The sequence below is a fragment of the Panthera pardus genome, unplaced genomic scaffold (assembly GCF_024362965.1).
Source record: "Panthera pardus isolate Hobbes unplaced genomic scaffold, ASM2436296v1 HiC_scaffold_15, whole genome shotgun sequence".
Classification (NCBI taxonomy): domain Eukaryota; kingdom Metazoa; phylum Chordata; class Mammalia; order Carnivora; family Felidae; genus Panthera; species Panthera pardus.
The window spans coordinates 50,129,841-50,156,252 of NW_026526710.1; the positions used below are offsets into that span (position 1 = coordinate 50,129,841).

At 34.9% G+C, this 26,412-nt stretch overlaps 1 protein-coding gene across 6 annotated transcripts in view; it reads right to left on the reverse strand.

The window, feature by feature from the left end:
• Positions 1 to 26,412, reverse strand: part of NOL4 (nucleolar protein 4) — a 426,109-nt gene that overhangs the window by 330,707 nt on the left and 68,990 nt on the right. For 4 of the 6 annotated variants that reach the window (XR_002084657.2, XM_019465438.2, XM_019465437.2 and 1 more), the window contains exon 2: positions 3,508 to 3,657. Coding sequence is in view for 4 of the 6 variants with exons in the window: in XM_019465438.2 (XP_019320983.1) it covers positions 3,508 to 3,657 (150 nt within the window). In the remaining 2 variants the exon portion in view is untranslated. Of the gene's footprint in view, positions 1 to 2,461; positions 2,525 to 3,507; positions 3,658 to 26,412 lie in introns of those variants that run through there. The other 2 variants (XM_053902548.1, XM_019465441.2) reach the window with 2 other exon arrangements.

Genomic DNA, 26,412 nt, shown 5'->3' on the forward strand with positions numbered 1-26,412 from the left:
ATGTTCTCCACTCTGAATTAAATGAATGTAATTATTGGCAGCTATGTATGTGAATAATACATGTAGGTTTACTGTATCACACTACAAGTTGTGTGTGTGTGCGTGTGTGTGTGTGTGTGTGTACACATTTATATGCAGACTGTTCTCTCTGTTGAAAACACCAACTTTTCCCCTTAGTTCCCAGATTTCTACCAGTTCCTCCTATTTTACAGGTAGAAGAAAGAGTTTGAAATTTAACCCTTTAATTGGACCCTAACGTAAGAAATATTACTGGAAGGGAAGCTGTGCTTAGCCTGTGATAAAACACAAGTGACAAAAGATAACTGAGGAAGAGCGACATATTTCCAAAGGTAAAGTGCGGGCAGAAGTTGGGAAGAACTAAGTACTAGAAGACTAGACATCTCACAATTATTTCTTATAATGTTACGTCATTAATTTTGGAGTAAACTTCCAAATTACTAAGCACACTTAACATTCAATTTTCAGTACTAAGATTTATCTTCAATTCAAATGTAAGTGATATTTAAATGAGCCATTCCTCCTCTCCATTCTGTTAATACAGATAATCAAGAGTTGACTATCGTCAAATATAAGGAAGGAAATACATTTAATGCAGCAGTAATAGTTCACATATATGCAAGGAAAAATGCAGAAAAAAAGCAAAGACCTAAAAGACACTAGAATTCCCCAATGACTGAACAAAATAATTATGATAGCCTTTACATATTCCTAAAATGTGTCATTTTATGTGGATTTTTAAAAAGAGCTCATGAGTAGGACACATACCCTCCAATTTTATCTACAATCAGGTCAGATTGTGATAACAGTTAAGTTGTATAATGCCTAGATATTTCAAGGAATGACAATACCGCAGATAGATAAAAACAAATAGCATTCAAAAGTTAATCCAATATTAAAGGACCACCATTTCCTGCAGAGTGAAAACATAGAAAGATTTGCAAAAAAGGCAAAGTAAATAAAATGATCACTAAATCTATTGATAATATTATTAAAACAATATGAAACGCTTTAATGATTAGTTGTATAAGTATGATTTCTTGGCCATGTAGCAAAAGGGAGAAAAAAGGTCAATAAACATAATCATGCATGCGCTATGACTAATGTGTTAGAAGTAGAAAAAAATCTTAAACTTAATGGGAACCATTGTAATTGCAATTGATATCTAGCTAATTCTACCAATGACTAGCCAATTCTAGCATTAGTCTTGAGAATTAAACACTGACCCAACAGTGTAGGGCCCTAGTACCACTAAACCATTCCATTTCAAATTGCATTTAGTTTTATGCCCTGTTAGTTGAACATTTATATTAAATTTTAACATTAGACTTAATTTATTATAGAGTGATATGCACAGTTTTGCTGGCATTGCAGTGGTTCTTTTTGTTCTATGATGTATTATTACTCTATAAAATGGAAATCTTTCCTAATTAGGATTCAATTAAGAGAAAGCAGGAGGTAAAAGATTATGCCGAGAAGAATCTTCATGATATTAGTGAAGGGTGAAAATATCTTAGATGTGGAAATTAAAAATAAACTTGGGAAAGGATCTTCAAATAGGATGTTCTCAAGAGGGAATGGATGATGTTTCAGTGCTACTTATATGTCCAAAGTTGGTATTTCCACCCCAAAATGCATACAATATCTTCATAATGTTAATGCAAAATAATACATGTTGGAAACATGTTTACCAATTTATTGGAAGTGTCTAGCAAGAATCATGGCAAGGGATCACATTCCCTACATTTCATCTAAGAAAACGGTGAGAGTTGGGTCTACATCATGTTTCCGTTTCAATTAAAGGTGTCTAATAAATACACTTCAAAGATTAAATCATATTAAATTGCTTTTGGCACCTAAACAGATTTGGCTGCCACACTACTACTGACAATGAAGCCACTTTTTTGTTGACACGTTTGTTTCCATTTCACAACTGAACTTATGCATTCCTACCGTACGAAGTTCTATCAAGTTCAGGTAGCTATTTCATGAAAATGCATTATCTTAAGGGTACACAGTTAGTGATATTAGTAGATCGATGTATATTTTTTCCTGTTAATATCCAATATCCAAAGATAAAACCCTGGCTTAGGAGACAAGCAAAATGAGTATGTTCAGTAATATTAGTCTACATAAAAATATTTTAAGAAGCTAGGCCATTGTCATTAGTCATGATAAGAATGTCTCCTAGGATATGTAAGTCAAAAGAAAGTTTATGTGGCAGAATTATGTAAGGAAACTTACAATAGTGCCTGCCCACAAACCATGCAATTTGGAAACAGCCAAGAAACAAAACCATAGAGAAGGAGAGATAAATACAACATGTATTAGGGGTTATTATGCAACTACAAAGATTCAATATGACCCTGGAAATATAGCAAAAAATAGTTATGGAAAAGAAGCTATTTCTTATGCTCAGTAGCTAATTTTCAAACATATGTACCTGTATTTGAAACTTTGAGCATTTCACACATTTTTCTGTATCTGAAAAAAAAATGGATCCAGACTGATATTGTGTATCAATATAGCTGAAAACAGTCAATAAAAAGGTAGCCAAAAGCAAAGTTCAATAAGAATTCTAAAAAAGGATATTATTTTTGATTGCTGATAAAACACTTCTGATGTATACTTTGCTCATATTGGAAAAGAATAATTTACTGTTCAATTTTCCCAGAAAGGATGAAATATCTATAAGATGATTTCATAAAATGTTTGATTAAATAAAAGCTAGATTAAAATGTCTAGGTCAAACTGTATATATAATTAGAAACTTTAGAAATAATATATAACTCCATTTTGAAAATATTTCAATATCTAACAATTAATTAAATCTATTTTCCACATAATTTACGATATACATAATTGTCTATTTTCATTTTAAAATGTTCAAGGGCATTGGATCTACGAAAACAACACATATATTTTAATCCTCTACTCTGGAAAATTAAGAAATGCATATTCTTCAGGACAAATGTATTTAATATAAGGTGACACAAGAAAAGTACATCAAATTTTCTTATCCATGTGAATATAAGTATTAAATGGAAATACTTATAATACACAATATGATTTGAAAGGAAGGAATGTTAAGACTATAGTGGTAGTACAAAAGTTCATATGACCCAGTCCATATATCATATATTTATGATCTGAATATATATTATGTATTGAATATGTAACACAAATATATCTTTCCATTTGTGGGCATTTGACTGGGACTACCACATTTTACGTATATTTAAAGAAAACAAAATGAGAGTGCTAGAGACAGATTTAAATTATATGCAACAGACTTAGTGAATATACAACCAAAACAGAATGAGTAATAATAATAGTTTACATGTTGGGTGTGACCATGATATGGTCCAATTTATATTAAAGATAGACTATTTATAAATATTTAAACCATTTTCAACAAACATACATAATATCAAATTCCAAAATGCATGCCTTTCTATTTTCTGTGTTTTGGTTTTTTTTTTAACTTACTGCTTTGTAAGTTCTCTTTTGTCCAGCATGTTTCCGAATTTGTTCTCCATTTGGCCCTGTTTCCACATGCATCGAATAGATAATGTCAAAGAAATCTTCAACCACAGCTACCCGCCGCAAAGACAGCTTCTCATCTACCCCTACACCATCCTGGAAACAAAACCAAAAAATAAATAAATAAATAAAATACACAAAATTAATAAAGAAATATATATTCACCACAAAGAGGTAATTAAACAAAAACATTTTGATAAACTGAGCCAAATCATCTGATAGGAAACTTTAAAAACGTGTGAGTGAATATTGCATAATTTCATACATTTACATATAGAACTTTAAGAAATATGAAAAAATATATTTGGCATAGTGATCATGCTTACCCATAAATAACATCTTTTAAGTTTTATAATGACTTATTTGTTGCCATCAGCATAACATTCTTAAATTATTCTAAAACATATTTTAAGGCTTAGTAATTTTTATTACAATAATTTCATTCTAAATATTGATTCATTCATCCAATCAATTTTATTGAGTTGCTGGGTACTGGAAGCTGTTATTAGAGAAATAAAAGAAATAATATGAAATCCCTAACCTTAAACACCATATAATTTAAGATTAGACTAAGGGGCAATAAGTGTTCAAGTTAAAAATGGAAGCTCTAGAGATAGTCTAGGTGTGAACTTTGGACCCTCCACTCAGAAATTGGATGTTTTGTGCAAATCACTGAAATTCCCCTAAATTTCACTCTTCTCAAATTTCAGTTTTCTCAATTGGAAAACAGAGATAATAGAGGCCGCTTCACAGAATTGTAATCAAATGAAATAACAAAGGAAAAGGATGTGACCCAATTGGTTGGCATATAGTGAACACTTGACAAATAGCAGCTCTTGTCATTTTAATGATTGGGATAAAAATGTAAACAACATACTATAGGAGTTGAAAGAATAAAGGTGTCACCTCCGGCTGAGGTAGCTTCTTGGAAGAAACACAATTTGATGTGAGTGGGAATTCACACAGGGTAAAACCCATGGTGGTACAAAGTGTAGCAAAAAGCTCCCATAAATGATGAGAAGTAAGAAATTCATAAGAAAAGAATAAGAAATTAGGAATTAGACAAGAAAGACATTTAATCTTATATGAAAGCGTTTCCTATTTGCAAACACAGACATGCACACATGTGCATACACACACAATGTTCTTACATGGACCCCGAGGCATAATCTGAAATAACATGATGTAGGCATTAATGTTGGTATACAGCATAAGAGAGTGATTAATCTGAGCTAAATTATTATGCAGTCAATGAGTCAAATGGTATATTTAAATAACTATACGTATATATTTAAATAACTACATATATATTCAAATACATATATATTCAAATATATGTGGATTGTGTATTTCACCTCTGTTAAATTTGAAGCACTCCTCCACAGTTACCTAGAATGCAGGTGATTCCTCATTAGGTTTATATCTTTCTCACTTATCTCCTTTAACATCTTAAGCCATCTCTTCTTCTATACTGGGTCTCATGGATAATCCCTTATTGTCTTGTGATACAAAACCAGCATATGTAGTGAAAGTACAGAGAAACTGCATGAAGCATGGCCGTAACTACCCCGAAAAACTGAGGTAGCTTAGAGTACAGTGCCTGGGAAGCACCATTTCAGATGCCCATCCCCCAGTCACTCCAACCTACACCCACTCCTCAGAGAACATCCACTGTTCCTAGGCTAGATATCCAAATTTTAGCTCTTCCCACCAGCAAAAACACACATAAAATTTTGTCTTTTCTCCAACTCATAAAACTTACAGTTTCCTCTCGTTTCCTTTGCTGGATAATCAGAAACATAGTGACTGTATACAGTTAATAAAATATGAGCGACGTAGGAATCACAGCCTACTTACTCGCTCCTTCAACAATTATCCCAGAAAGACCAAATACATCGCCAAGCCTTCTACTAGGCACTAAAATTACCAATGTGTATGAGACAGATGACCAAGGTCTTTGTGGAGTTCACAGTCTAGTACAGAAAAAAAATATCAAATAATTGTTAGAGGTGTATACTGATTTCCTGTGACTTTGGTAATAAATTAGTACAAATAGGAGGCTTAAAACAAGAGAATTTATTTCCTCATAGGCCTGGAGGCCAGATGTCCAAATTCAAAGATGGTGGCAGAGCTGCACCCCCTCGGGCAGTTCTACAGGAGAATCCATTCTTGGTCTCTTCCAGTCTTGTGGCTGCTAGCATTCCATGCCTTGAGGCCATGCCACATTGCCTTCTTCTTTTTGATGTGTCTCTCCTTTGTGTGTCTCTTTCTCTTAATGACTCATTTTATCTGAAGGCATTTAGGTCTAACCAGATAATCCAGGGTAACCTCTTCACTCGCTATCCTTAACTTAATTGCATCTATGAAGACTCTTTTTCTAAACAAGGTAACATTTACAAAATTCAGGGATTAAGACTTGAAATTTTTAGGTGGCTATCATATAACTACAGGTTGTATGAATTAGAGTACAGAATTAGAGTACAGAAGGTATAAATTGCGCTATGGGAACATATATAGGAAATGCTTCACCATCAGTGGTTAACAGTTAGTATACTTTCAAGAAATCAGTGTTAATCAAGATAATATTGAAATCACATGCATTGGGGAAGGGACATCACCTATTATCCTTCTGTCATATGGATCTGCTTGCAATTGTGATGAAGTTCAATTTACACCCACACTCATTAAAACTCAAAATTGCCATAACCAAGTAGGACAATCCCAGGTACGCAAGATTGGTTTAACATATAAAAATTAATTAAAGTTTATACATTTATTCTGAGAGGGTGTGCATGTGGGAGCTGGGGAGGGGCAGAGAAAGAGGGAGAGAGAGTGAATCCCAAGCAGGCTCTGTGCTGTCAGCACAGAGTCCAACACAGGGCTCCATCTCATGAACTGCGAGATCATGACCTGAGCCGAGATCATGATCTGAGCCTAAATCAACATTCAGATGTTTAACTGACTGAGCCATCCAGGTGCCCCCCCAAATTAATTAATGTAATACACTATATTAAAGAATAATGGACAAAAAGCATACGATCACTTCAATAGATGCAGAAAAAGCATTTGACAAAAACCAACATACTTTCCTGAGAAAAACTCTTAATAAACTAGAAAGAAATTTTCTCATGATAAAGGGCATCTATAAAAATCCCATGACCAATATTTAACAATGAAAGATTGAATGCTTTCCCACTATGAATAGGAGCAAAACAAGAATGTCTGCTCTAGCCACTGCTATTTAATATTTTACTGGAGGTACAATTAGGCAAAATAAAGGAAAAGGAAAAGGAAAACAAAAAGAAAAAGAAAAAGGGAAAGAAAAAGGGAAAGGGAAAGAGAAAAAGAAATAAAAAGGAAAAGGAAAGGAGGAAGGAAGGAAGGAAGGAAGGAAGGAAGGAAGGAAAGAAAGAAAGTTCACCTAGATTGAAAAGAAGGAAGAAAAAACTATCTCTATTTGTATATGACATGATCTGGTATATAGGAAACTCTGTGGAATCCACCAAATAACTGTTAGAATTAATAAGTGAGTTCAGCAAATTTGAGGTTCACAAGTAATATATAAAAATCAATTGCATTTCTGTTCATTAGCAATAAAAAACCCAAAAATGAATTTGGAAAATCATTTCATTTACAATGGCATCTAAAAATTAGAATACAAGACATAAATTTAGACAAAAAGTTAAAAAAAAAGTGCAAGCCTCATACATTGAAAGATACAAAACATTGTTATAAAAACTTCTAATGACCCAAATAAATGGAAAAATAGCCTATGCTCACAGAGCAGAGGCTTGATATTGTTAAGATGGTAATAGAATCCCCATTTAAAAATTCTGGCTAGTTTTTTGCAGAAATTGACAAGTCAAAGTTTATATATAAATGCAAGTTACTTAGAATAGCCAAAATAATATTTGAAAAGAAGAAATTTGGAAGTCTCACACTTCTTGACTTCAAACTTACTATAAATCTTACATAATAGACAACATGGTACTGGGCATGAGAATAGATATATAGATCAATGGGACAGAATTGAGATTCCAGAAATAAACCCTTACACTCATTTTCAATTCATTTTAAATAGGAGTGTCAAAACAATGCAGCAGGGAAAAAATAGTCTTTTCAACAAATGGTACTGGAACAACTGGATACCCACATGCAAAAGAATGACATGGAATCCCGACCTCACACCATACATAAAAATTAAGTCAAAATGAACCATAGACCTAAATGTAGAAGCTAAAACTTAAAATTCTTTAAAAAATAAACCATACAGAGAAATAAACGTTTTTAAACTTAGGTAAGGCAAAGTCATCCAAGTTATAAAATCAAAAGTAAAAGCAACAAAAGAAAAATTAATTGAACTGTATTAAAATTTTAAAAAAAATTTATGCTGAATATGGTACCATCAAAAAAGTGAAGTAACAACCCACAGAACTGGGAGAACATGTTTGAAAATCATATATCCGATAAGGGGTTAATAGCCAAAATATATAAAGGACACGTTCAACTCAATAGCTAAAAATACAAACATTCCAATTACAGAAATAGGTAAAGGACCTGAATCATCATTTCCAAAGACACCCAAACAGACAACAGGTACATGAAAAGGTACTCAACATCACTAACCATCAAGTAAATGCAAATCAAAACCACAATGAGATATCACTTCATACACGTTTGAATAACTACTATCAAAAGGACAAGAAATAACAAATGTTGGTGAGGATGTGGAGAACAGTGATCTCTTGCACTCTGCTGGCGGGAATGTAAACTGGTGCAGAACTATGAAAAACACTATGGTATGGATATTCCTCAAAAAGTTCAAAATAGAACTACCATATGATCCAGCAATTCCAGTTTTGGGTTTATCCAAAGGTAACAAAAACACTAACTCAAAAAGATACATGCACCCTCATTTTCATTACAAAGCTATGAATGTTGGGAGAAAATAGTCATGAAAGCAACCTAAGTATCTATCTGTTGATGGACAAATGGATAAAGAAAATGTGGTCATATGTATATAAGCCACATTTTGTGCTACCACATAATTGTGGTATTATACACACACACACATAGAATATTTTTCAGCCACAAAAAAAAAAAAAAGGGAAATCTTGCTATTTGCAACAACATGGATGGTTCTTGAGGATACTGTGCTAAGAGAAATAAGACAAAGACAAATACCATATGATTTAACTTACATATGGAATGTAAAAAAACAAGCAAACAAACAAAAAACCAAACTCATAGATACAAAGAACAGACTGGTGGTTACCAGGGTCAGGAAGTAGGATGTGGATTAAATGGGTAAAGATGGTCAAAATTTTGAAGGTATAAACTTCTAGCTATAAAATAAATAAATCCTGGGGATATAATATATTGCATGGTTACTATAGATAATAATATTGTATTACATTTTTGAAATTGCTAAGATCTTAAAAGTTCCTATCATAAAAAAAGAGTTGTAACTATGGGTGGCGGTGGATATTAACCAGACCTATTGTGGTGATCATTTTGATATATGTCTCATTACATATAATCATTGTAATCATATAATCATTATATATCTACACCATAATCATTATGTTGTATACCTAAAACAAAAAAAATTGTAAAGATTTTGAATAAACATTTCCCCAAAGAAGATGTTCCAATGGCAAGTAAGCACAAGAAGAAATGATCGACAGAATTAGTAATCAGGGAAACATAAATAAAAATTTCAATGAGATACTACTTCACATTGACTAGGATTGCTATAATCAAACATAAGTATAGGCAAAGATATGGAGAACTTGGAACTCTCATGCATTGCTGGTGGAAATGCAAAGTGATGCAGGTGCTTTGGAAAGTCTGACAGGAACTTGAAAATTTAACAGATTTACCAGATGACTGAAAAAGCCCTAAGTACACACATATATTCAAGAGAAATTAAAACATAGGCCCACAGAAAATAAAGTGTACAAAATCCAGCAGCATATCCATTACAGCAAAAAAATAGAGATAATAAAATGCCTCTGAACTGAATATATAAACAAAATGTGGTATAAGCATTCTAAGAAATATTATTCTGACATAAAAAGGGATAAAGTATTGATCCATGCTATGCCATGGATGAAATTTGAAGATATAAAGCTAAATTAAAGAAGCCAGACACAACAAAAGACACCTATTACTTGATTCGTTTTATAAGAAGTGTCCAGAAAAGGCACATTTACAGATGTGAAGCAGATTATTGGATGCTTTGAACTAGGAAGAGGAGTGTATGGGAACTGACTGCTAATGGTTACAAAGAAGGGACTTTAGTAGGGACAAAATGTTCTAAAATTAGATGATGGTGGTGATGGTTTTATATCCTGTGAATATACTAAAACATTAAATTGTGTACTTTACGTGGATGAATTACACGGTGTGTGTTATGCCTCAAAAACACTTGAAATACGCAGTCTCCAATAGCTTTGAATTTTAATTTCTTTTTTGTTTTATTTTATTGTATTTTAAATATGCATTTTTAAATTTTAAAAAAATTTTTGAGTATGGTTGACACACAATATTACATTAGTTTCAGGTGGACAACACGGTGATTCAAATACTCTACATTACACTGTGCTCACCACAAATGTAGCTACCATCTGTCACCATACAACACTATTCCACTATCACTGACTATATTCCCTATGCTGTGCCTTTTATTCCTGTAACTTATCCATTCTATAACCGGAAACGTGTATCTGCCCCAACTCGTCCCCATCCATTTTGCTCATCTCTCCAACCCCTTTCCCTTTGGCAACCACCAGTTTTTTCTCCATATTTATAGGTGTGATTCTGCTTTTTGTTTGTTTATTCATTTCTTTTGTTTTATACATTGCACATGAATGATATTACATGGCATTTGTCCGTCTCAATCTGACTTATTTCACTTAACGTAATGCTGTCTATTACCATTTGCAACAACACAGATTTTAATTTCAAAGAGGCCAGGGGCGCCTGGGTGGCTCAGTCGGTTAAGCGTCCCACTTCAGCTCAGGTCATGATCTCACAGTCCGTGAGTTCAAGCCCCACGTCAGGCTCTGTGCTAACAGCTCAGAGCCTGGAACCTGCTTCGGGTTCTGTGACTCCTTCTCTCTGCCCCTTCGCCTCTCACGCTCTCTCTCTCAAAAATAAATAAACATTAAAAAAAAACCTTAATTTCAAAGAGGCAAAACATCAAAAAAGGAGTTCATACAATACAATTCTAACAGTCTGCACACCCATAAATGTAGAATGAAAATGGAAACGGCTAAATCACCAAGGCTTATAGCAGTGTGTTGGTATACACAAGGTTTTTTTTTAATTTTTTTAATGTTTATTTATTTTTGACACAGAGAGAGACAGAGCATGAACAGGTGAGGGTCAGAGAGAGGGAGACACAGAATCCAAAGCAGGCTCCAGGCTCTGAGCTGTCAGCACAGAGCCCGACGTGGGGCTCGAGCTCCAGACCGCGAGATCATGACCTGAGTCAAAGTCGGACGCTCAACCGACTGAGCCACCCAGGCGCCCCATACACAAGGTTTTTATAAATTTTAATAACATAAGGATGTTATAAACTTATAAATAATAGCAAAATACGTAATACTTTTTACCGTAAATTCCATATAGACAACTAATTCTCACAGAATGCTTTCATTGACTTCTGTTCAATTCTTGGTCAGCAAAACCAGCCTATTTTATTCAAACCATGATAATGTCAAATGGAATTTCATTGCAGACTTCTTCCTAATAAGTTCTTTTGTAACTTGACATGGGATGTACTTTACTGTTGTACTATTTCTCCCTTGTATAAATTTTATTAAACTGAGACTTCTTTGAGCTTCAGCACTATGGCCATAAGCAGAACAATAAATCCAGCCCTGATGTGTGGTACTTGCTGATTTCCGTGGCGTAAGTACTTCCACCGAAGAATATTTCAAGATACCAGTGTGAAGTCACCGAGCCCAGAGTTAGGAAGAGATGCACGACAGCATAGCAGTCTGGTGAAAATACCGCATAATAGACCAGAAAAGCTACCTCAAGAATATGAATAATAGGGAGCCTGGGTGGCTCAGTCAGTTAGGTGTCTGATTCTTGATTTCAGCTCAGGTCATGGTCTCACAGTGTCATGAGTTCAAGTCCCGCATCGGGCTCCGTGCTGGCGTCACAGAGCCTGCTTGGGATTCTCTCTCTCCCTCTCTCTCGGCCCCTCCCCCACTCATGCTGTCTCTCTCTCAAACCAAAAATAAATAAGATTTAAAAAACAAAAGTATGAATAATAATAACATAACTAGGCAGTGATACATTTTGAGTTTCTACCACCTCTCAGAGTAAATAGCTTACTAAGTTCATATCCCTTAATGTTTAATAATGGCTGTTTCACAAATGGCTTATAAAATTTCTGAAAATGTAACAATTAGCTCTCTTAAATTAGTACAAACTAGCCCCAGGATACCACTGTTTTTATGTCATTCAAGATGAGTGACATATTTAACGAATTAAGTGAATATTTTATAGCGCAGTTCCTGTAGTCAACCATTGACATAAAAAGCCTTAGATAACAAGAATTCAAAAAACTAACTAATCTAACATAACACTTGAGGGTGCTATAAAACATAGGTACTATTGGAAAAATTTTATGTTAAAGTTAACATGATAGCAAAACTAATCAGATTTGTAAATGGAATGTGTGATGGCAAGTCTGTGCTCAAAAAATTATGGTTTATTCAATGTCCTAATTGTATTATATTAACACACTAAAATGCTATTGAAGGAAGATAATAGTTAAGCTCAAAAATGAATCACCCTTACTTCACTTCCTGCTAGCTTACTAACAGCCCATCAGTCAGATAACATACATACACAAAAAAATTTAAGGCAAACGTGAATTTGGTAAATGAGAGACACAAAGTTTAGAGATACTAACATGATTATAGTGAAATCAATATGCCATTATGTTAAAAGACTATCGTAAAAGATTTTCATGTCTTTTCTTGGCCTTACAGGAGCTATTTAGAATACACTATTCCTAAGTTTCAAATTCAACTTCTTTTGAAATTCCTCATTTCCAATTACATTATGAAGCTAAACAAGAACTGATGGGAACACAACCATTCAGGGATCTCTCTCCTGCAATCCTTCCTGACTCCCATTCTCCACAGAGGGGTATATCTGCTTGCACCAATATTAAGCTCTGGTAAGATACACATAGACATTGACACTAATATGTCACTCAAGTATATTCAGTTAATTTGTGAGAATTTTCTGCTCCATTAAAGAAAAATATTTGAAAGTCAAATTTTTGATATATCAAATAAAACATCTACTGGCATAATTATATTACACAATTCAAACTAAGGCCAATATAACACATTTACTGTTTAGGAATCAGTGAGTGAAAATAGTGATCTCACCTGTCCTTCTTCAGTCTAGTTGTTATCAAACAGCTATCTTAAATGACAAAATTATCATGATAAAGTTGATGGGATGGCAATTTTAGTGAAATATTTACAAATAAAAGCAGTATGAAGCTCTGTCAATTTATAAACAACAAATAAAACAACATAATAAAGAAAAAAAGGGTTCCAACACTCAATATTCAAGAGTCCTAAACTCAAAAATTTATAGAGACCATCTGCAAAAAATTGAAATTTTGCCAATACTTTTCAAAGTGCTACCTAAACTGAAAGGTACCCTTGTGCTCCTACTCTACTCAGTTGACTGTATAAGTTCATTTCCCATTGGCAAGTCTGTTGTCCTATGCTGAGATAAAGCAATGGGGGAATGGAAGAAGAGGAGGATTCAGTCTATGAATATGGAAAGGGACCCAAATTTGGCGTAACTTGCTGTAACTACCTAAGGGTGCTCCCTTGGAATATAATTCTGCAAGACGGATGCAATCAGAAAGCCCAGGAGTAGGGCAGTATGAGTAAGTATAAAGTGTTGGCAAGGCTTAAGAAATTACTTCTACTGGGTTGCCCGGGTGGCTCAGTCAGTTGAGCATCAGACTCTTGGTTTTGGTTCAGGTCATGATCTCATGGTTGGTGGGTCCAAGCCCCACCTTGGGTTCTGCATTGATGCTGAAGGTGCAAGAGCCTGCTTGGGATCCTCTCTCTCTCCCTCTCTCTCCCTCTCTCTCTCTCTCTCTCTCTCTCTCTGCCCCTCCCCTGCTCATGCTCCATCTTTCTTTCAAGGTAAAGAAACTTTTTATTTTTTTTTAAGAAATTACCTCTACTATGTGCAAGATACTGTGATAGATTACTTTAGCTAATTCCAAAGAAAAACTCATAAGCTGTTTCCCTTCCTGAAGGAGCTTGCAGTCTACCATTCGTTTAGATGAGTAGGTCAAAAGAGACTGTAACAAGTAGAGCATGATAAATCCAACATGCTCTAAAACTGGTTCCCAATCTTGGCTGCACATTGAAATCTCCTGGTGAACTTTGAATTTCTGATACCTAGGTCTTTTCTCCAGAGAATGTGATTTAATAGATCATGGGTGCACTTGGGCAAGGGAGTTTTTAACATCTTCAGGGATTCTAATATGCAGTAAAGGTTGAGAAATCAGGAGAGGAGTTAGTTACAGATACGAATGAAACATGGGGCGCCTGGGTGGCTCAGTCAGTTAAGGGACTGACCCTGATTTCGGCTCAGGTCATGATCTCACAGTTTGTGGGTTTGAGCCCCTCACTAGGGTCCATGCTGTCATTGCGGAGCCTGCGTGAGATTCTCTTTTTTTCTCCCTGCCTCGCCCCTGCTTGCTCTCTCTCTCTCAAAATAAATAAATAAACATTTGAAGCAAACAAACAAAAAAAAAGAATGAAGCAGAATTATGGGGTAGACCCGATGTGGTCATGGATGTCAGCTCAGTTAATACGTTATTGAAGATGTAGTGAGAAACCATTACAATGGTTTTCAACATGAGAATCACAAAATCAGACCAGTGCTTTAAAGCAACTACTATAACAGTAACGTGTACAGCATATCCAGATTAAATAAGAGCGATTGTAACAAGAGGGGAAGGGAAGGGGCAGGTGAGAGAAATTTTGGGAAGGAAAAATTCAGCCATTCCTGGGGACTAAATGTGACGGTGAATTGAAGAAATCAATGAATGAATTTACGAAGGAGAGAAATGAATGAGACCCCCCCCCCCTCAGAAAAGGGAAAAATAAAGAGTAAAATGAAAGAGTAAAACTGGTAGATGAAATAAGAACTACAAGGCTGAGGACAGCATGGGAGGTGGGAGTGGAACGAGTGATAGCAACAGCTGCTGCTGTGCATGAAGCTGTCCCTGTGCTCAGGCAGTCCCCGCTGATATGGTGCAAGGTGTAAGCAAGGTCCTTCACCCTTGTAACAACTCTCTGGGGCAGGCTCAGTTACTGTTCCCAATTTACATACAGGAAAGCTGGCATGGGGAATATAAGTAACTTTCTCCAATCACTAGGTTGTGCTAGGATACAAATCCAGGGCTGGGGGCTCAAGCAGTCATCCCCTATTGATAGGAAAGAGACATGAAATATACATTTCCACTCTCATTCCAGCACAAAGTGCTAATTTTCAAAGTGGTCATCTGCAGCCCTAACCTCCCTTTTTTAACCTTAGGGGAAGATCCTGCTATTTGGCCCTCACCTCTTCCTCTTCAGTTCACTCATATATTTAAAAACAAATATCTGGTAGAGTAAATACTTTGTAAGACACCTTCAGCCAAAAAAAAACAAAAAAAAAAAAAACAAAAAAAAACAAACGCAAAAAACAAAAAAACAAAACAAAACACACACACACACAAAACAAAACAAAAAACCCCACAAAACTTTGATTTTATCAATTACTGAAGAAATGCACTCTAATTTTAAGTAAAATGTTTATAACCCAAATTAAGAACTTTTAGGTTGCAGCATTCTTTAACATCTTCTAAAGTGTTTAATCTTTAACATCTTCTAAAGTGTTTAAGTTACTAACCGTATTTTTAAAAAGGAGACAAGGTAACTTGCAGAATTTTAAATGGACAGTATTTGTGTGTGTGTGTGGGGGGGGAAACCACTGCAGAATAAAAGCAGCATAAAGAGAAAAATGTAGTATTTCAACCTAAAGTACTTCAACCGAAAAATATGTCTTTGGGAAAGGCAAACCTATACAAAATTTATTAATTTTTGTACCAGCAATTCATTTGTAAAAACAGAAAATTTAATTCCACTTCTTTCCAAAATTGATGATCTATTCAAGAAAACAGTACTGAATTCCAAGTTTATGTTGCTTCAATGAGAAGATAATTACAATTATTTATGGAGAATATTCATCCTCTCTTTGGCACAAACAGAAATCCAAGTTACTAGGAGGCCAATCCCTGCCAGCACAAAGAAGTCTGGAAAAACACTGATTTGCCATATGTTCAGATGCTGGCAAAATGAACTTTACTCGTCAGACACTCTCTTACAGTAGTGACTTTTCACCACTTCCCTGACCCAGACCGCTGTTGCCCTGGAAATATAAAGAACTTGTGATTCTGAAGTACTGATTAACCAGTTATTATTTAGGTTGCCTATTTCCTGGCTTTCGATTATTTCACTGCACTAACCTCATTAATGATTTATGCAGCATTTGAGCAAAAAGGTAAAAAAAACTAATTTTCTCCCCTTGAAAACCAATGTGTTCAAGATAAATTTAGGGTTCATCCAAAGACTGAATCATTTGCACTACCTTTTTTGGTCATCACTATGGATAATTCAGTACTTGGTTGTAAGTGGGAAGCACAACAGTACCTTCTTGCATTTTTCCTTCACTAGCAGACCTATTCATTACCTAACACTGCTAAATCCCTTTTATTCCTTTAGTACTAACAACCAGAGCAAGGCAAATAAAAATGAGTTTTAGAGATTCTAATACTCATTACAAACTTGATTTAAACAATTAATAGATCAAAGATGCATGGTGTCCATGGCCAATGACCTATAATGCATGAGTATATTTGTAAGGAGATGCTAACAGGACAACAAAAAATAATGTAAAGCCTTTACAGTTAAGAAGCCAATCTTGTGAGTCATAATCCCAGAATAAAGAGAGAAAGACTTAGTTTTAGGAAAATTCCAAGAATAGTAATTGAGTTAGGTACATATAGACACAAAGTAAGAATTTTTTACCTAATTACAAGGAAAGGAATTAGAGCCTGGAGAGAAAGATTCTTCACTTCTAACTTGATCAGAAGACCTACAAAAGAGTTCCACTGAAAAGTCAACGTGAAGACTTAACTAGTGAGATGTGTGAGATCTTTGTCAAAACTTTAGTATCATTGTTCCCCAAGAATCCAAACACATTCTATGTTATGTGTTACTCTATCATTATGATAATGATCACTTTGCTTAATGGTATTGTTACCTAGATTCACAATCTAAAATTCTGAATCTTTCTCTCATCTAGTAATCAGATAATTTTACTTCTGTACTGGCTCTCCAATCCACTCTTGTCCCTGTTTCTACTGGATTCCTTATTTACTAGCCCAGGAAATGATTTTGGGAGCCTAAACCAGGAATTACAAATAGGTTTCATTACATGTGCCAAATATATTTTTGACACTGGCTACCAGTATGTAAACGCCTCGTTTTGGCTTGGTGAAAAGCGCGCTTTTATGGGTTAGGTTAGTATTGTCTACCACGGGCTCAAAAGTCTGAGATGGCATATGTACTGAGCTTCTGCCAACGCTGGCTTAGATTATGGAAACAGTATTCTTTTTATCATTTTTCCATTAATTTCTTACTGTTCCAATGTGTCCTCAAATTGCTAAAATAATCTTTATTTAAAAATTATAACTACATCAAAAAAATAAAAAATTAAAAAATTAAAAAAATTATAACTACGCCAACTTATGATTTATAAATTTCTACTTGACTCTCATGCCTATGAAACAAAGCTCAAACTCCTTAACTTATTATACACTTAAGTCTTCTTAATTTGGCCCCAATTTATTTACCACTACTTCCCTATATCCTGTCATTCCAACACACTCTAATCACATTAACCTTCTCAACTTACCCTGAAAATTCTGTAAAACTCATGATATGACTTCTCCATTAGAATCTAAGCTTTCTATGGGCAAAGAGTGAATTTGTCTTTTTCCAAGGACCTAAAATTGTACCGAGCAGAGAATAAATGCACTATAATTTTGAGCAGAAAAATGAATAAATTAAGACGTGAATAGATTAACATTTTCTGCTTTCTCCCTAGAATGTCTTTCTTCAACTGGGAAGCTCTTGTCTACCCTTCAAGACCCAACTCACATGTCCAGTCTTCCAGGAAGCTTTCTTTGACCCCTTAAATCTAAGTTACCTACTAATTCCCCTGTGCTTCTATATCCCTCTGTTCATTCCTGTTTTTTAGCATTTAATATGCTATTTTTGTTCATTTTTTCTTTTTTATAATTTACATACAGTGAAATGCTCAGATCTTAAGTATACTGTTCAGCCAGTTTAGGCAAATGCATCAAACAACAAACATTTCCATTCCACTAGATAGACGTTTCATACTCTTTGTCAACCTCTTCACCGTTGATTTCAATCACCAGAGGTTACTATTTGCCTGTTCCAAATGTTTATATAAGTCATCTGAGATGACAGATGCGTATTTGTGTACTTGTTCATGTCTCATGTCTTGAATTTAGCATAATAATCTAGAGATTTATTCATGTTTTTGTTTATATCACTAGTCCCTTCTTTTTATTACTGAATAATATTTCTGCATGGCTAAGCCATATTTTGCCCATTTTCCAGTTGATGGGCATTTAGGTTGATTCTAGTTTGGCACTATTATAAAAATAGCTACTATGTTGTATTTTAAATGATCTCATCACTATAAGATCCTTACTTTGCACAATGAACCCACAGAAGATGCTTGGTGATAATTATTTTTGATAATTATTTTGAAATTGTAATACCTACAGTAGTCTTTGGTATATAATACTTGATCAGTAAACATTCAATTAGGGTATAGCTTGTGTCTCTCTAGCCAGGATATTTGTAGAATCTCTTTGCCAAACAGTTGGCTCATGCTATCAGTATTGGTAAGTGGTGAGTTATGCCTCTTTGAGGCAAACTACCATATTCCATTTACTTCCTAAGTTTCCTTCGGCAATTCCCTTATATTTCTCTGGCACTTGGTGTCCTCATCTATAACATGAAGATAATTATAGCACTTATCCAATTGGTTTGATTTGAGGATTACTTGAAGTATGCATGGAATTTAATAAGCACTCAACTCTATTATAATCTGTGTCCTTCAAATATCTGAGTAAGCCTTTTAGATAAAGAGATGGATTTTGGGTATGGTTCCTAAAAAAAAGGGGGAATAAAAAGCACCAAGAAGAGCCAACACAATACTAATGAAGAACAGTCAAAGGACTAACATCATCCAACTTCAACACTTAATATAAAGCTAGAGTAATCAACACAGTGTCACATTGGCTAAAGAAAAGGAAAACAGATCAATGAAACAGAAGATGAAGTGCAGAAACAGACCCATATAAATATAGTCAACTGATCTTTGACAAAGGAGCAAAGGCTGGGTGGCTCGGTCGGTTCAGCGTCCCACTTAGGCTCAGGTCATGATCTCACGGCTCATGAGTTTGAGCCCCGCCTGGGGCTCTGTGCTGACAGCTCAGAGCCTGGAGCCTGCTTCATATTCTGGGTCTCCCTCTCTTTCTCTGTCCTCTCCCGCTCATGCTGTCTCTCTCTGTCTCTCAAAAATAAATAAACATTAAATTTTTTTTTTAATAAAAAGAAATTTTTAAAAAGGAGCAAAGGCAATACAATAAAGAAGAGTCCTTTTAACAAATAGTGCTGGAGTAACTAGATAGGCACATGCAAAAAAAAAAAAAAAAAATTAATCCAGACAGAGACCATACACTCTTCACAAAAATTAACTCAAAATGGATCACAGACCTAAATGTAAAACTCAAAACAATAAAACTCCTAGTAGATAATACAGTAAGAAATCTAGATGACCTTAGGCATGGTAATGATTTTTCCACACAACACCAAAGGTACTATGGATGAAAGAAATAACTGGCAAGCTGGACTTCATTAAAATTAAAAACCTCTGCTCCCTGAGAGACATTGTCAAGAGACTGATGAGGCAAATCACAGATGGGAAGAAAATATTGGCAAAAGGCATATCTGGTAAAATATTGTTATCCAAAATACACAAAGAACTCTGAAATTCCAACAATAAGAAAATGCATAACCTGATTTAAAAATGGGCGAAATATCTGAACAAATGCTTCATCATGGAAGATGTACAGACAGAAAGCAAGCATATGAAAAAATGTTCTGTATCATATGCCATTAGGAAAATGCAAGTTAAAATTAGAAGATACCACTACACGCTTATTAGAGTGGCATAACTTCAGTACGCTGACGACTCCAAATGCTGGCAAGGATGTGGAACAACAGAAGTTCTCATTCACTGCTGGCAGGAATGCAAAATGGTACAGCAACTTAGGAAGACGGTTTGGCAGTTTATTAACAAAACTAAACATTCTCTTACCATATGATCCAGCACTTGTGCTCCTTGGTATTTATCCAAAGGCGTTGAAAACTTACGGCTACAAAAACCTGCACACGGAAGTTGATAGCAGCTTTATTCAGAATTGCCACAACTTAGTAGCAACCAAGATATCCTTCAGTAGGTGAATGGAAAATAAATTGTGGTACAACCTGTGCTAAATGAAATGAGCTATCAAGCCATGAAAAGACATGGAAGAAATGTAAATGCATATCACTAAGTGAAATAAGACAATCTGAAAAGGGCACACACTGTATGATTCCAGATATATGAATATTCTAGAAAAGGCAAAATTATGGAGACAGCTGCCGTCATGAAGATCAGTCGCCAGGGGTAAGAAGGGAGGGAGGAAAGGAAGGATGAATAGGTGAAACACATAAAATTTTCAGAGCAAACTATTATTTATAATATTGTACTGGTAAATATGTGTCATTACACATTTTTCAAAACCCACAGAATGTATACAAAGAATGAATCTTAATGTAAAATTATGGGCTTTTATGATAATGGTATGGCAGCACAGGTTTACTGATTGTAACAAATACACCAGTCTGGTGTGGGATTTTGATAAGGGGGGAGGCTTATACATGTGGAAGGGCAGGGCATATATGGGAAATCTCTGTAGTTTTTGCTCAATAAAACAAACCTAAAATTGACCTTAAAAACAAAGTCTATTTAATTTTTTAAAAAAATATTTATTTATTTTTGAGAGAGAGAGAGAGAGAGCACAAGCAGGGGAGGGGCAGAGAGAGAGGGAGACACAGAATCGGAAGCAGGCTCCAGGCTCTGAGCTGTCAGCACAGAGCCCCATGAGGGGCTTGAACCCACGAACTGTGAGAGCATGACCTAAGCCGAAGTCGGGCTCTCAACCGACTCAGCCACCCAGGTGCCCCCAAAACAAAGTCTATTTAAAAGAAAAGGCCATGGACTGGTTTTGAGAAGGAAAGCATTGCTTCTTTGTGTAACCACTGTGGAAAGATATTTAAGTGGACCAAAAACCAGCTCAAGGAATTTTTTGCAAAATACCCTTGGTCAATTAAAAAAATCAACTGAAAATTCACAAAAATTAAAATATAACAAAATCGATTACATCTCTTAATTAGATGTATTTCTAAAAAATACTTCTTCATATTTTAAAACAGTTCATATTGAAAAATAAAGAAAATTTCCAAGGATATAAAACATTCACTTCTATTAATATTCTTTTAAAAAAGAAAGACTTTTTACCATAAAATAACTAGAAAGAATTAATAGTAACCACAGTGTAAAATCCACAGCTCTTGGAATGCCAAATGGTGCAGCCACTGTGGAAAATAGTATGGAGGTTTCTAAAAAACTTAAGTATATAACTACCCTAAATATTTGCACTACTATTTACCCATAGAGGCAAAAACACTAATTTAAGGACACACCCACCGCTCTGTTTACTGCTACATTACTTACAGTACTAAATTATGGAAACAGACCAAGTGTCCATCGATAGATGTATAAAGAAGATGTGGGGTGTGTGTGTGTGTGTGTGTGTGTGTGTGTGTGTGTGTAATGGAATATTATTCAGCCATAAAAAAGAATAAAATCTTGCCATTCACATCAACATGAATGGAGCTACAAAGTATAACACTAAGAGAAATAAGCCAGTCAGAAAAGACAAACACCACATGATTTCACTCATGTGTCATTTAAGAAACAAAATAAATGGGGGCGCCTGGGTGGCTTGGTCGGTTAAGCATCCGACTTCGGCTCAGGTCATGATCTCACGGTCCGTGAGTTCGAGCCCCGCGTCGGGCTCTGTGCTGACAGCTCAGAGCCTGGAGCCTGCTTCCGATTCTGTGTCTCCCTCTCTCTCTGACCCTCCCCCATTCATGCTCTGTCTCTCTCTGTCTCAAAAATAAATAAACGTTAAAAAAATTTTAAGAAACAAAATAAATGAACAAATGAAAAAAAGAGAGACAAATCACAAAACAGACTCTTAACTATTAGAGAACAATCAGATGGTTACAGAGGGGAGGTAGGTAGGGGAATGGAATAAATAGGTGATTTGTTTATTAAATAAGAACAGCACTTAGTGTTGTTTCATACACCTGGGTGGTGTATGAAATACCAAATCACTATATTGTACACCTGAAACTAATATAACTAATGAAACTAACATAACACTTTATGTTAACTAACTGGAGTTAAAGTAAAAGAGTTTACAAAATAAGTAATTAAATAAAGAAATAAAAAATACACAGTTCTTAGAGTAAGGCAAATTTCTAGGGTCCCGTGAGCGGGGGGGGGGGGGGGGGGGGGCACAGTACTTGAGACAGAAACCTCCACATAAAAACAAGACCCTCAAAAAAAGGTCAACGCATGTAGCAAAAAAAAAAAATGGAATAGGAAAAATCTGCCCATTTGAAAACAGGGATGACGAAGTGACTTGTCTTACTTTAATTTGTCTCTTTATTGAGAAAAAAATGTCTCACCTTTGGGGAAACAATGGAGAAAAATTGATAGAGCTATTTAGATAGAGCTATTCAGATTTAAGAAATACAATGAACTCTGAGCAGGATAATTTCATATTTTAAAAATCCACTGTTGAATACATCTCAGTTAAACTGCTGATATCCACAGACTGACCATATTAACAAGTGGCCACAAAGATAAAACATGTTATTACTCTTAAAGACCAGCTATTTGTCTGACTGCAAACTTCTCAATAATCACAAACTCAGAAGACAGTAGAATAATAGTTTCATGGCTCTAAGGGGAAATACATATTAATGTAGAATTGTATAATCAAGTAAATTGTCATTCAAGAATGAACTTTGAAACAAAAACCAAAAGCATTTACCACCTTTATCAAGGGAACTTAAAGGAAGTACTTGAGATTCAAGAAAATTGCTGGGCGATTCTGGGAAGGAAATACTAAGATTATAAGCATAATTTATTTGTAACATTAGAGATTTTGTAGCAATTTTCCCCAAAGCACTTTTTAATAGATAAGTCAGATCCTTAAGAAGTCAATAGTAAGGAATTATTACCCCCAAGATTTAAGAGGAAAGAGAAGCATGGAACAGTTAAAAGATAAAGGCCAAAATTAAGAATTAATTTTGCTCCTATATCTAGGACACAAGTGATTTATTTCCATTTGGTTATTAAAAATAATGTTTCTGTGAATATTTTTTTCATATTTTTAATATACCCATGTGTTTATTTATTTTGGACATATAACTTAAGAGCAGAAATGCTTACTTATAAGGTATACTTATGTTCACGTTGCACAACTTCCAGTATTTATGACATAATCAAAAATTCCTAGAAGGCCTGGAATCATAAAGCAAGTTGAGCTAGTTTTTAAAATACCCTTAACTTGGATATCTACCCCCAACCTACATTGATCTTTGATGCTATGGCTATGCTAATTCTATAGTGTCCTGATGTATATTAAAGCTATGATGTGAAAAGAAGCTTATATTTGTTGAGTGCCTAATATGTGTCCCAAACTGTGCTAAACACTTCACATATATCATATGTTTTAATCTTCATAATAATCATCTACAACTCTCATTTCACAGGTGAGGAATATGAGGCTCAGATAAATGAATTCATTCTCCATGGTCACATATACAGGAAATGTAATGCATTGCCACAGAAAAAACAATGAATATGGTACAGCCTGGAGGCCCTTTCAGTAGAAGAATCCTAGGGTCAGGGCATCTCTGGATAAACTAGCCTCACTAAATGCAGAGGCAATATGAATCACAATGCTTATAGAAGATTAGGTGTGCTAACAGAGACTATATTATAATAAAGTGATCTCAAAATACTGTAACTTAAAAAAATAGAAATGCATTTCCCTCCCACCTAATAGTTCAGAGGGCTGGAAAGTGCAGTAGTCTTGCTATCAGAAACATGTGACTGCCTAGCATTTTCTAGACCTTGCTAGTTCTCAGCCAGAAGCAAAAGCGAAAGAGAAAACACAAGAAACAAACTGCATTCATCAAGTCTGCTCATGCAGCATTGGTCCACACTTAATCATTGGACCAACCCTAGAGGCAAAGAAAGCTAGAAAATGTAGTCAGTAAATTGGTCAAAGGCAGTCAGGTGTCCAGCTGAAATTCAGAGGGTCCTATTTTTAAAAAGAAAAAAAAAAAAGCAATGAATATGAAAAAGTGGAAACCTCTGCCTCATTTACTAGTGAGACCTGACAGAAATACAGGACATGTGCCAAGATGTAATAAGGAAATGACCTGAAAAGCAGGTGTAAAATCCAGTTGGGGGAGGTTTGAATGCCCATCTGGAGAGAGTGACTTAATATGGTAGTTAATGAAAGCTTTTTTAAAAATAAATATTTTTATTGGAATGTAAGAGTCAAAATGCACATATCATAAATGTACAGACTGCTAAATTTACACCCACGTACCCATGTGAGAATCACTCAACTCAAGAAATGTAAGTTTCAGCACCCACCAGTATCTCCATGCCCATCCCAATCACTAACCTGGTTCACCTCAAAGATATCGCTACCTGACTTCTCCACATGGATTAGTGTTGCCTATCTTGTCATGACATGTTTGTGGGATTCATACATGTAGTATGTAGCAGGATTTTTTAGTGTTTTACTGCTGCACAGTATTTCATTCTAGAACATGCCACAATTTATCTAACTGTTGTCCTCAAGATCCACGTTGGAGCACTTTTCAGCTATTAGAAATAATTCTGCTATAACAGTTTTCCTTGCATCTTTTGGTGCACCCATTACTCATTCCTTTCGGCTATAGACCCAAGGAGTAGAATTGCTTCATAGGATATACCTATGTTCAACTTTTGTAAATCAAAATAGTTTTATTTTTTTTTTTCTCAAGTAGCTGTATCATGGATTGTCTCCCTGGAAGTATACTGGTATTCTATTTACGCTACATTCTCACAGACACTTAGGAATGTCATTCTTTTTCATTGTAGCCATTCTGGCAGTTGGGATTTTCATTTGTCTGATGACTATTCTAGTGGTTTTAATTTTCATTTGTCTGATGACTACTGAGGTTGAGGACCCTTTCTTATATTTATTAGTCATTTGGAGAACTACTCTTGTTGAGTATCTCTCCTAGTTGCTTACCCAATTTTTCATTGGGTGCTCTTTTTAATTTATAGGAGCTCCATAGATAGCCTGAATATGAATCCTTTGCCAGTTTGTGACTTTCTTCTCAGTGAACAGCTTTTGAATTTTTTGAATGAGAGAGTGGCAAGAATAGTTCTATGTTTTGAGAAAATTCATCTGCCATGAATATGAAATAGTCAAGCAGAGAAATGTTAAAAGGATAATATATATATATATTTCCTGATAATGCAATTTTATAGTGAGAGCCTAGTTTAAATAGAGGGTAACGATAATAAAAAGGAAAGGAAAAAGATGGGAGAGATATTTTACAAAGGATTAATTCATCTATTCAATACAGAGAAGACTTGATAAGTGATTAAGAAAAATATGGGTTATAGGCCATTTATGAAGGATAGTGAATACTTGATAAAATGCAGTAAATATTGGTTTTAGGAACTTAGGAAAATGAAAGTTTTGAATTACTGAAGAGTGTTTACTTTGGAATTAGTCTTTACTATAATGACCACATGAAGCAGCAGCAAGGCCCAATGTTTCCCAACTTAAAGGCATTTTATCATTCTTGAAATGATTAACAATACCATATGCATTTTCTTTTCAAATCACTCAAGGAAAAATAAAATGGCAAAACATAGGCTTAAAGAAAGGAATTTTTTTATAATCAAAAAAAGAACAGAAAACTCCTCAAGGAGAATTTTCCCAAGAAGGGATATTTGAGGAGTAGCAACCCTAAGGTTGTCAAAACATTTCCCATTTCTTCCTACCCTCAAGACTAGACATAATGCCTTTCCTTTTCTGATTCTTAGAATTATTTACAAATGAGTTATAAGTAAAGGCTGCAAAACTTCCCTCAACTGCCTTCATAAAAACCCATATCAGAATGAGATATCAAGTCCTTTATCATTATCATCAGCACCAACATCATCATCTAACTTTTAATGAGCACTTGCCATGCACTGTATATTAATATGCATTATTTGATCCCTATAAAGTCCTGAAAATAAGTATTACACTATTATTGCTATTCTATAAAAGAGAAGCTTAAGCAATTTGCTCAAAGTGACATGACTAGTAAGTCATGGATCTTGGACACGAACCAAGGCAACTTGATTCTAGAACTTCTTCCATATCTGTTGTTCTGTATATTCTCCTTGCCAGCTATCATGTAACAATCACTGACAGTTAAGGCCATAAAAGAATAA